This window comes from Misgurnus anguillicaudatus, chromosome 2, assembly GCF_027580225.2.
Source record: "Misgurnus anguillicaudatus chromosome 2, ASM2758022v2, whole genome shotgun sequence".
Lineage (NCBI taxonomy): Eukaryota > Metazoa > Chordata > Actinopteri > Cypriniformes > Cobitidae > Misgurnus > Misgurnus anguillicaudatus.
The window spans coordinates 47,952,038-47,965,032 of NC_073338.2; the positions used below are offsets into that span (position 1 = coordinate 47,952,038).

The 12,995-nt window shown below is 37.4% G+C and overlaps 1 protein-coding gene across 1 annotated transcript in view; it reads left to right on the forward strand.

Moving 5' to 3' along the window:
* Positions 1–320: 320 nt before the first annotated feature.
* LOC129443141 (uncharacterized) overlaps positions 321–12,995 on the forward strand; it is a 28,932-nt gene continuing 16,257 nt past the window's right edge. Inside the window, exons 1-11 of the mRNA XM_055203568.2 lie at positions 321–620; positions 992–1,874; positions 2,000–2,191; positions 6,232–6,682; positions 8,957–9,072; positions 9,151–9,176; positions 9,859–9,899; positions 10,022–10,063; positions 12,170–12,302; positions 12,378–12,537; positions 12,659–12,782. Of these exons, the coding sequence (XP_055059543.2) occupies positions 528–620; positions 992–1,874; positions 2,000–2,191; positions 6,232–6,682; positions 8,957–9,072; positions 9,151–9,176; positions 9,859–9,899; positions 10,022–10,063; positions 12,170–12,302; positions 12,378–12,537; positions 12,659–12,782 (2,261 nt within the window). The 5' untranslated portion in view covers positions 321–527. The remainder of the gene's footprint in view (positions 621–991; positions 1,875–1,999; positions 2,192–6,231; positions 6,683–8,956; positions 9,073–9,150; positions 9,177–9,858; positions 9,900–10,021; positions 10,064–12,169; positions 12,303–12,377; positions 12,538–12,658; positions 12,783–12,995) is intronic.

A 12,995-nucleotide genomic window follows, 5' to 3' on the forward strand; every position in this document is an offset into this window, starting at 1 on the left:
CTCACTACACACTTAAGTTCTTCCCCTCTATCTCTGTTAGGATCTGCCCACTTTTCCTGCATTTTTCAAATATTGCCAGTGGGTGGAGTCAGGCTCTGACCAGGGGTTTAGTTACGCTTTAAAGTTTGGTTGATCTCTTTGCTATTCACTGCAGTTTTGCATTCGTCTTGTGTGGTTGCGCAAACCGATCGGCGTTTAAAAGTACCGCGAGAAGGATTCTGAGCAGTCCGCTCTCGCGCTACTTTGATGTCATATTTCGATGGATCTGCGCAGTTCCGCTTTAAGACAAACACATCTCTTATGCTGGGAGCATAATTAATATTAAGTATCAAGCGTTTCGTCAACAATCATTTGCTATCTTATTTACCAACTTCTCTTTCGACCAATCAAGTTGAACAGCCGCTTACCAACTTCTGTCTTTCAGCCAATCCAGGGCGATTAGCGGCGTGGGCCTATTAAATATTCATGAACCAAGGCTTCAATAGAGCGCCGGGTTCAAACGTGAAAGCGTGTGTTGTTTCGTCTGAATGAGTTGTGTGAGTTTTTGGATTAGTTTATATTATGTGAGGTTCATGGAGTCCGTGTTCAGCCAAGAAGGAGATAAAACAAAAATGGAGCAGGTAATGAGGTTATTAGCAGTGAGATAACAATCTATCTAATATTTTAAAGGATAAACACGTCATGTTTTACCAAACGAATGTGTGTCTGTGTATGGATGAACGTTTATGTCACAAACACTGAATTATTTAACCAATTATTTACTAAATATTGTCCGAAGCGTATGAAAATGAACCATGGTTATAATCTAAATCTAAATTTTTGGTAATTAATTTGCTAAAAATATGGTAAGTACACTTGTGCTATATTAAAAACATGCTTAATTTTCCTAGGGGTACACTGCTTTCTTAATATTTTTTTATATTTTGGTTTGTTTACATGTATTGATAAATACATTGCTGTCAGTAGTCTGATCATTTTATATTGATTATAGGAAATCTCCAGTTTCAAATCCATCAGGGCAAAGTTTCAGGAAGAGATCATGGCAAAAAACAGACCTCTGTTTCCTGAGAAACCCAAACGTCTCTCAACTTTAGGCCGCTCTGGTTTTATAAACATAACCTCAGGTTCAACAGTGGAGACGAAACCACCCGGTCTACCTCGAGTCATTTTTAGAGAAGACAGGAACGTTCCTTCAGGAAAATGGCCTGTATCTTTCTCAAGCTTTTCTCACACAACACCTGAAGACAATCGGTGTGAAGATGGTGGGAACAGACCGTCATATCAAGTCCGCCATTTGCCCCTCGTGCTGCCACTTTCGAGCGAGCCAATGCCTGATTCTGCTGCTCCTTTATCAAAGGGAATCACATCACCTCTCAGATGTATCAAGAAACCAATGCCTGCACCATACAAGCCAGCCAAAATTTCCTTATCCGGTAAAGACATAGGAAAATTTGGTCACACAGAAGAGCACACCGCTAAAGGTTTGAATCCAGGACCTGTTGAGGTCCACCAGGCTACGGTGTCAAACCCTGGCTCGCAGTGTCCCAGTCCAGATCATCCGTCTACATCTTCGCCAAGCGAATCGCTGACGGGTTCGTCTCCTAGTAGTGTTTCTCAGTTCTTCGACCAGCACGTCATCAGCACGCTCGAGAAAGCCAAAAGGAAGCTCTCGCATAAAAACCTGCTAGTGTGTGGCAGACCAAAGGGCTTTTACTTAAATAAAAGTACAGCGTCCACTGATAGTCCTCCATCCCCGACGGAATCTGAGAGCTCTCACCCTGAGACTGTGCTCCCTGCACGGGGAAGATGTCCATTTAATGGCGTCTCTGTTTATGCCTCCACGTCTCCATTGAAGGTCAATAAAACATCACACAGTAAGTCACTAAACGTTTAATGGATGTTTATTTAAATGTAAGTTTTTATCTTGCATAATAATGACTGCTTATAATGGAAAGTTACCTCTATTGCTGATATTCATGTACCATCCCCTGTATTTTAGGTACCATCACTTATATGAAGTTGAATGGAGTCACACGACCGGAAAAGGATCATTCTCCAGTACGCAAGCCTTTACCTGACCTGAAATCCCTGGGCCTTGTGCCCTTAAAGCCACCTAGACCTCCAAATGTGAATCTCGGCAGATATACAACTCAAGGCCACTTCACTGATTCAAGTGAGACGCACACCACTGGTAGGTGGCTGTTTGTACCCTGTTTTCTGAGTTATTACTTGATTCATTCAAGATTCAGATTTTCACTTCTGTACCTCTGTCCTGAGGGTAGGCGTGTGAACGGTCCGTGTTGGGGGTCTTTTAGTAATGGTTTCAAGTAGGGATGCCCCGATCGATCGGCCGCAGATCGGTATTGGCCGATAACGGCATTAAATGACTCGATCGGTCCTCGTTAAATTTGCCGATTTCGTGAACCGATCTTTCTGTTTACGTTTATCTTTCATGATATGGCTCCTCAATGCGGCTGCACGTAGAGACCATTTTTACGCAGTGAGAGCATTTTTATAACCCGTGGCTGATGAGCGACGTGTAGATTTGCATTTCTCTCTTTGCCTTTACAGAGATATGTGTATTTTCTATGAGGACGCGGTCTGGTCCTAACATCTTCCCGTCTTCACATCTCCATCAAACAGCGTATACAACACATATCTATCGCGGACAATTGCATCCTCATGTCAAAAGTTTATTATTTGCATGCGTTTTAAAGTTTTGAGCGTTTAAACTTTAATTTTCCTCACAGCTGCTCTCGACTGCATACACCCGCCACGCGCACACACAGCAGCCTGTCATCAGTGCACGTGAACAGAGCGATCTCTGTCAAGTCTTAAAGCTACAGTAACCTAATTCATCTCTCAATAAAATCACTCTCTGCTCTTCACTAAAGAACTGTTGTACTTCATACGAATGCGTGTATATTTAATTCATACAGTAAAGACTGTTAACTGTTTTATTTTCATTAGTTTTTACAGACATAAACCTTTTTAAAGGCATATTAAATTTCTCTTTGCAGAATAAATATTTGTTGTGCTAATTTATTTGATTCTCTATTAAAACAATAATATACCTAATTACTGCAAGTAATATAACAAAGGCAACATCTGTGGTTTTACTTTATCTAGAAATTTCTTCAAAAGTTACAGTGATCAAAGAGCTTGCGTATCAGCTTGAAAAATCGGTATCGGCATTGGTATCGGCCGATCACGAAGACAACAAATCGGTGATCGGTATCGGCCTGCAAAAATCCTGATCGGAGCATCCCTAGTTTCAAGCTCTTCTGTGGACTCTGCGTTTGTAAACTGCCTGCAGAGAGGGCATTGTAGTCCTGATGATCTGTGATAACATGTAATTTCATTTTGTTTGGGTAGTTTATCTGCAATCGCAACTGTTACTTATTTATTTAAAGAGCCCATATCAGGGTTTTTTAATTTTTGTAAATTTTGTGAACCTCCTTGACCTAAATTATTTACTTGAAGTACCTGCTGGGATTTTAAAGAGCACCTATTTCATTGCTAAAAACAATGTTATTTTGTGTATTTGGTATAGTACAATGTGTTCGCGTGGTTTATGGTTTAAAAACACATTACTTTCCACATACATTTGTGTAGCTCCAGATTTCACTCCCTTTCTGAAATGCATGGATTTTGAAGAAAATACATCAATTTGAAAAGCGTTATGTCTCTGATTGGCCAGATAATCTGTATTAGGGATGTTCACATTGACCGTTTAACCGTTAACCGAAGGTAAGAATTTATGAGCGATTAACGTTATCAGTTAAAAGAAAAAAATATTTGTTAATACATGGTGCATGTCGTCATGAGCCGACAGACATTTCGCCACTTTTCTATCTTTAATTTGTGAATTTCCTGTAAATGTTATTGCTGCCCTGACGGTCTGATAATGTAATCATTTGTATGAGAAATCATTTGTATAGAGACAGAGCGCAGCGCGTCACAACCTGAAAACCACGCCCACCGGGGGGGAAAGCAATCCAACAGTCTCCATTGACTTTGTATTGCAAAAGGCCGCCTCCTTGTCATTTCTGGCTTATAACAAAAAACTGAATAATGCCTAAAAGCTGCTTTGGGACAATATGTACAGCTAACAAGCCAAAGAACACAGAAATAAGTTTTTATAAGCTGTCGAGCCGTAAAACCCAGTCTTTAAGGAGAATAAAGTGGATCGCCGATTACGTTTCCCCCTATTGGACGCAGTTTTACTAATAGGAGTACTATGAAAAGTTGCCTGTTTCCATTTCTGTGTCTAAGTGCTCGTTTTTTGAAGTCGACAGCTTATAAAAAATTATTTATTTATTTTTTTGGCGTGTTAGATGTACACCTTGTCACACAGCAGCTTTTAGGTATTATTCTGTTTTTAAGTTTAATCTGTAAATAAGTTTTTATAAGCTGTCGACCCCAAAAAACGAGCGTTTAAAGACACAAAAATGGATACAGGCAACTTTTCATAGTACTTCTATTAGTAGAACTGCGTCCACTAGGGGGAAACGTAGTCGGCGATCCACTTTATTCTCCTTAAAGGCTGGGTTTTACGGCTCGACAGCTTATTTCTCGAAAACTTATTTCTGGGTTCTTTGGCTTGTTAGCTGTACATATTGTCACACAGCAGCTTTTAGGCATTATTCAGTTTTTTGTTATAAGCCAGAAATGACAAGGAGGCGGCTTCTCGCAATACAAACTCAATGGAGACGGTTGGATTGATTTCCCCCCCGGTGGGCGTGGTTTTCAAATTTGCATAACGGCGCTCTGTCTCTATGCGTGTTTGGAAGCTGAACGGAGACGCGCGCGTGTCCGCGCAAGATGATGCGGTCCGTCTCGGTCTCGCGCACATCCGGACAGACATTCGCTGATTGCCTCTGACCCTGAACATAAACATCTCTCTTATTGCATAAACTGAGAAACACGACGCAAAAGCAAAACTTTCTGAAAAGCGTCCGGCTTTATGACCACAGTGGTAGATGAAACAGAGACAATCTGCCCTCTTTGGATATTAATGCTCTGGACTTATCGCTTGCTTTTTAATAAGGTAATGTTGCGTGAATATCTGATAACGTATGAATCCTGGTTCGGTTGTTGATCTATCTCTGCTGTTTGCACGTTCAAATTAAATGTTTTGTTTTTACTAGTTCAGACAACCGTCAACTGTATTTTTATTCAATGACAATTTCATATTAAAATCTTATAAGTTAACGGTTAATGTTCGGTTCAGAGAAGCTACGGTTGTCGGTCGGGAAAATTAACTGATATGAGCATCCCTAATCTGTATGTTGTGATTGGTCTGAATACCGCTGACGTGAGCAGGAAATGTGACGCTTCTTACCATGTTTGAAAGATTCGCTCACAATGCAAGGCTAACAGGAGGAATTATGATAATGTCGGTCTTTACTACATCACCAATCCCAAGAATTAAACTGTTGCCTACAATCCGTGTGTGTTGTAGTCCAAGAAAAGAGATGGTTGGAGTAAACTCGCGTCATCGTTTATTTTGGGGTTTGTACCTTTTGAAAATCTTTAAAACATACTAATAAACACTTACACACCAAAGGAAATGTAAAAAACGTGAATCTGACAATAGTTGCCCTTTAAGTAAATGTTAGTTTTAACAATCTAATAGTACAGCATGTTTAACTTTAAAAACCTTTATTTTTCATCTGTTTTTTTTTAAGTTTATATTGATAGTATTTTATGTATTGTTGTTGTTATTATTATTATTATGTTTTTGGATATTTTTGTTAGAAATAAAAACATTAATTTCTTTTTTATGATTTATTTACATTTTATGATTTAATTCTAATTAAGTGTTTTTGTATCAACTCATTAACCCCCTGCGAACCTCCAGGGGTTTGTGAATCCTTGCCCCATATAATACTCAAAACGTTTATTTATTGTTTTGGTCTGCTCAAATATATTTATTTGATATAGGGGCTGTTTTCCGGACAGGGATTAGACTAGTCCTATACTAAAATAAATGTAAGAGCTGTCCAAACTAAAAACAACTTGCACTGACGTATCTTAAAATACATCTTCAAAATGCACACAAGTAATGTTTTTAGTAAGGCATGTTTGTTAAAACTAGTTATTCCCAAATTAAATTAAGGCCTAGTCCTGGCTTAAGCCAATAATCCCTCTCCGGGAAACCACCCCATAAAGTTCATTGAGTTCCAAATATTTATTTTTGCTAAATAATGACTGATTGTGTTGTTTCAGAACGTAAACCTGAATCTGAGTTTCTGGCCACCAGAAATGCGACGCTCGAAAACCCAACTCCACCACCCCCTGAATTTCCAGATTTTGATACTTGTGCTCCAGATACCAATGACAGTAACCCAATAAATATAGCAGCCCTTGAATTAGAAGCGACAGAATGTCTCCACAGAGTTTCTGATTCATTGCCTCCACCAACCCTGCCGGATGAGGACGACGGTTTGCGCGTTCGGGCTACGCTGGTCCAAGTTAGTGCAGGTCATGTTGGTCCAAAGAACACGTGGTCAGGAGAGCTTCACAGTGGATCAGTAGACGAAGAGTCGAGAAGTGTCGAGGCCCTGCCATATCTAGAGTCGGTTCCTCCTCCAGAAACGGTGACTGCAGATCTCGGAGAAAATGGATCGCATGCGGCATTTAACCTGAGCAGTGAACAGCAACTTACATCAGAACCAAAGTAAGTATTTAAGCTATCAGAAGTTGAGCTGCTGTAATGTGGATATATGGTCACAGCTGAATGACAATAGTTGCCTGCATCTGAAAAATGTACAACCAAGAGAGAAATAGATTTTCAAAAAATGTCTTTCTATTTGAAGATCTAGTCATGTTTCCATCTACCCATTTGTATGCTCATTTTGAAATATCGCATAATAAATGCTGGATTGTAATGCAAAGATGCACATAAATTCTAAATATGCGCATAAAAACGTATGCACTCAATTGAATCCGATACATTTTATTATCCGATGAGAAAACATGCCCATGAACTACGATGGAAACACTGAATCTCTAGATGTGCATCAAAAAACATGCCCATGAACTACGATGGAAACACTTTAACCAAATGAATCTCTAGATATGCATCAAAAAAGTCATGTGACTTTGCATATTGGACCACATAACTGGGTGATTCTCACGAAATACAGAATTAGAAGGTGTCCAGCATCAGAATTTTTAAAAGGCCCTTAAGGCCATTTTTTTTGCACATAAGGTCTGAACTTACTATAACCATTATTTTTTAGAGGATTTAAAAAAACATTTCCTATAGAATTATTTACAATTTTTAGATGATCATTATCAAAAATTATCATTACCGCAACATGATATTACATTAAATATGCATTTACAAACTCATGTTTCTGTAATGAGTACTAAAAAGTTACTATTAAAGGTACTATTACAAACAAATTTTCAACTTTTATCGGAGAGAAAAAATAAGAACTGCTTACCTGGCAGCCATCTTGAGTGCCACAGTCCATTATGTCTCTAAGATTTTTTTCTTCCAAAAAAAGAATGTTGGAAGTTCATGAAGGCTTAAACAATGATTGAAAATTGTTGCGGAGGATGAGAAAATTGGTATTGGACACATTTATATTCCTTATTATTGTCTCTACATTTACCAATGATCACCAAATATGTTTCTTTACTGTAAATGTTTATAGTATAACATGCACTGAAGATTTTTATTTTTTAGGTTCTTAAATTATAAATATTTATATGTCAAAGAACCCAAATCCAGTCATGGACACGTTGCCGTAAAATTTTCCCCTTAAATGTGAAAAAAAATTGGATTGTATGATGTCATTTGAAATCATGTGCAAAATAGTACATAAAGAGAAGTTTGTAACTGTATGCTTCTTAATTTGATAGCATTTTCTTTTTTAAGTCTAATTTCGAGAATCACCCGACTGGACCAAACAGCCAGCCATGTCGTGCGTCACTGAAAATGTGACGCTGGCAAATTCATCAATTTGTCCGTGTCCTTTGCATGCATATTCCGACTTTTGCGAGATTTTACTTCCTCTGTGGTTTAAGCTGTTCTGGGTCAGTATGTCTACTTTGAATTATTTCACCAAGTGTTAAGTGTAAATGCTGATATCGAATACTAGTTGACTTTAAAAGATGATGTAAGCGGGTCGTCAATATAATCGGATGTAGGCAACGAATCTGGATTGGGCATCAAGATTTACAGTGTACAGTGTATCGTCCGTGTAATGAAATATTGTTTTTTATCACCCAGTACGATTATTGGTCAATATATCGGTTCATCTCTACTATGTAACGTGTAAATGTTAACACACTGTGGTTGTGCAAAATAAAAAGCTACAAGTATTGCATAGATATCATATTAAAGGGGACATATCATGAAAATCTGACTCTTTTCGTGTTTTAGTGCTATATTTGGGTCCCCAGTATTCAGTAGTTTAGTTTTGGTAAAACATTCTCCACAAGCATGTGAAAAAATAGGTCATTGAAATTCGGCTCGCCTTGTGACGTCAGAAGGGGATCATCTTATAATAATACCGCCCCTTAATCTGCACTATCCAACCACGGCACTGCTATTTAGTGCAGAGAATCGGCTCATTTGCATTTTAAAGGACACACCCAAAACGGCACATTTTTGCACACACCTACAAAGTGTCAATATTAACATGAAAATAAATTATCTATATGATATTTTGAGTTAAAACTTCACATCTGGGGACACCAAAGATTTATTTGACATCTTCAAGTCTTGTGAAATGTCCCCTTTAACATCTATAGATCAAAACTATCCAAAATTTGACATTGCAATTTTAACTTTGCCTATAATAGTCCGGTGTATCTTTTAATGCAATACAATGTTGTAGATTTGTTTTATAATTTGGCTTTTATAGAAAAAACTTTTTTCAACAAGCCTATCCAGTCTTATCTTTATTTGTTCTGTATTTCTTGTGATTTTCTGGCTCAGTTCTTCTCTTCAAGAGCATTTCCATGAAACCTGTGAAAATGTCTATGAGGACGTTGAGGCGGCCCCCAAATTCCCATTTTCTCAAAACTCCAAGAAACGTAAAGGAGCTCCAAAAAGTGAGTTTTGGCATTCGTACAGTTAAAAGAAAGTTTTCACTGATTTATGGAAATTGTGATTTTATGTTTGTTTTGCAGATCCATATGCTGATAATGGCCACGTGGTGAGTAACCTGTTGCAGACCTAAATGATTTTAAATTCTTGTTTTATTTCAGTTCTGTTTGTTGTTATGACCAAATCACTGTGAAGGATATAGACAAAACAATCAATTGACAAATAAAATGATTTTAAAATGATCCTAGATCAAACATAACTTCACTAAATGCACTAGTATCATCTGTGTAGCAAAACCTAAAGCTGTAGCTTTGATTTAGACAAAGTTTATGTGTTTTAAAGCAGTGGTTCTCAAACTGGGGTCCGGGGGCCGCGAGATGGTGCCAGGGGGGCCCCAGTTTTATGACATTTTATAAAATACATTCATTAATCATGAATTCTGTGTAATTAAACCTAAAAATAAATAAGGTTACTAACCAACAACACTACTTTGTATAACTTAATGTTTTGTTTAATTAAAATGTAAACTTTAGAACAGTTTTTGTCATAAATTTTCTTGGGGGGGCCGCAAAGGAGTGCACCGTACACAAGGGGGGCCGCACGCGGAAAAAGTTTGAGAACCACTGTTTTAAAGCACTGGTTTGTGTGATGGTATTGCATGATAATGATGAAATCTAAACCTTGCATTTTCCAACTAGGTTATTTTTTTATCTTTCTTTATGTCTCTGAAGCCAGCGGTAATAAAATGGAAATATCTCTATATTAATGTCAAATTTTAATTTCTCTAACAGAAAGTGGAAGGGCGGAGGAGTATGTGGCTTGTCACTCCATGGTTGGTTTACATTTATATTATATCATCATTTTGTAACAACATTAATGTTTTCGCATGCAGCAGCACACTACAGTATTTCAAACAGGTTGCACAAAAATAATTTTTGATCTTATAATCTGAAGGTCTAGTTCTGAAGATCAAAATGGCCAGACACAACACGACAGGTATTAATTGAATTTATATATTTTTATATATCTGATTGAGATACAGCTATAGACTTAAAGGAGCTGTATGTAAGTTTTTGACTGTACTAAATCAAGAAAAATACTGAAATATATTTGTAGATATTTAGGAAACATACTAAGTTTGCATATGTTTCTCTGAAAAACTGTGTAGCCCGTTATTTTCTTTTTGAAATGGTATTTACTGGTCAGAATGTCTGTTTTTATTTTGGTCTGTGTGATCCTGTCACTGCCAATTTAGCCAATAGTGTATTTCCACAGCTCGGTTGCCAGTTATCAAAGTTGCTTAGATAAGACTGCAATGGACAATAAATCTGACCTCCGACGGACACTACCTCCGAAATGAGACGCGGCTGTTATCCTTGGGGCGTCATCTTTGGACATTTTTGACAGCGATCAATCGTAAAATGTTTTAGTCCTGCTTAATTTTCATTGAATTCAAGTAAAATAATGGAACGTTTTTCATAAGATCCCCTGGGGTCAATGTGTTAGCATGACAGAAACTTGATGCTGTCATTTGAGAACAAGCAACAGCCGGCATTTTTCCTTCACCCGAATGCCTCTCATGTAAATGATTAGATTATTAGAAAACTAGGATTCTGTCTGTATTCAAAGCGCCGCCGTTGTTGTTTACAATGCGTGGAATGGTGCGCTGTGATTGGTTGAGTGGATTTATTGCATTCTGCAGAGGAGGAGGACTGGCATTTGTCGCGGTTTGGGAATAAGGGAGACAAGATGACAGAATAACACGGCGGATATTGTATTTTGCATAAAATTAGGAATTTACTTTTTAATATTGACTGATTTAGTTGTTAACTAATTTTTTTTATGACGTTTATTGTTTTGTAACCAAACTCTTCAAATATCCACACGAGCGGGTTTGTAATTTCAAACTGTAACCAAAACATTGCAAACATAAAATTTAGCAGGTAAACGTACACTTTCCATCATTAGTTCACTCCTGCATGTGTCTGACAACCCGAGCGGGAGGCGTATAATAAACCATCTCCAATATTTTGAATTTAGACTGCGGTACTAAGTTCAGCCGCTAGAGGTCAATGTTACATACAGCTCCTTTAATTTTATTAAGTGTAAAATATGTTAAAATGTAAACGTACGTAATAATACACTGCAAAAAATTATTTTTAAGAAAAAAATTTGATCTTTTTATTGAAAACAAGACAAAAATACGAAATATTCTTAATTTCTTGGGTCGTTTTGCTCATCAAGAGAAACATCTTAATTTAAGTCTAGTTTTTAGACCAAAAATTTTTTTGTGCATAAAACAAGCAAAAAAATCTGACAATGGGGTAAGCAAATTTTTATTGAATTTTACTTGAATTTAGTGTTTAAGAAAAATGTTCAAGATTTTTTTGCTTACCCCATTGGCAGATTTTTGGAACAAAATCACTTAAATTTGATACTTTTGGTCTAAAAACTAGACTTTTTTTCTTGGGTCATTTTGCTCATTAGGAAGGGACATCTTGATTGAGGAATTTTTAGATATTTTTACTGAAAACAAGACAAAAAATACTAAGAATTTTTTTTGAAAATCATTTTTTGCAGTGTACTTAGCATTTTTGTCTTCTTTTCAGTATGGGCAAAATGACCTAAGGAAGTCTAGTTTTTAGACAAAAAACATACAATTTAAGTGAATTGAAAAAATATCTGCCAATGGGGTGAGAAAAAAATCTTGAAATAAGTTTCCTTTTTTGTGAAACACTTAATTCAAGCTAAATTTTCTTACCCCATTGGCAGATATATTTGCTTGTTTTAAGCACAAATTCACTTAAATTGTATATTTTTGTCTAAAAACTAGACATATTTTCTTATGGCATTTTGCTCCTCAAGAAAATACATCTTGATTTAAGAACTTTTAGATATTTCTACTGAAAACAAGACAAAAATACTAAGTAAGAAAGTCATTTTTGCAGTGTACTTTGAGTGTAATTTGACATACATGTTTTTTTGTTTTCAAGTCTTCCCATTATAAAATGTCTTTTATTATATTCTGCACAATAATCTTCATCCCACACTTGCAGTAAACATACAGTGCACTTACAGTACAGTTTCCTTTGACTCACGCAGAAAGGACCAACCAAGCCCTGAACACCACGATGAAAAGGAGCAGAAGAAGAAAGAGAAGCAGCGTCTGGAAAGGGAGAAGAAAGAACAGAAAGAGAAGGAGAAGAAGAGGAATGAGATGCACAAGAAATTTAAAGTTAGTCAATACCACCTACATCTGTACATGTACGCACAGCTTGAGTCCTGAGGTGCTTCCCGTGTGTTTCCATAGATCACTGGACAGGAGGAGCCCATGTATCAGGCCAAAGTTCTCGTGGCCAGCAAACTGCGCAAACACGACCTGCCAGTCAAGAGCGGAGACGTCATCAGCATCATCCGAACCATCAACTGCCCCAAAGGCAAATGGCTGGCCAGAGACGCCAACAACAAATGTGAGAGATGCTTGAAAATCATTTGTGGGAATGAGTGATGAACGGCTGGTGTCTCAATATCATAGTCAACTATGCAAATGCAGTATTTTCACCTAAATATACATATCTTGTCTTTTTTAAGATGGCTACATATCAGTGATGAATGTGGAGTTAAACATTAAAGAGATGTTGGAGCTCGGGAAAAGGGCATCACAGGCTGCTGGGCGAGGGCAAACAGATGGCGATAACATCAGCTTCAGCAGCAGGTAGACAAATTCATCCATATCACTCCAACCATTTACACTTAAAATGCAACATAGGAAGTGTCACATTTCTTTGTAATTGCAGTTAGAGCTGCACGATTAATCGTTAAAAGATCGTGATCTCGATTCGACCCCCCCCCCCCCCAAACGATCTTAATTCAGCATTTCGACGATTCAGGTAATTGTATTTTAAAGGAGGAAAGACGCAGTTTCCTC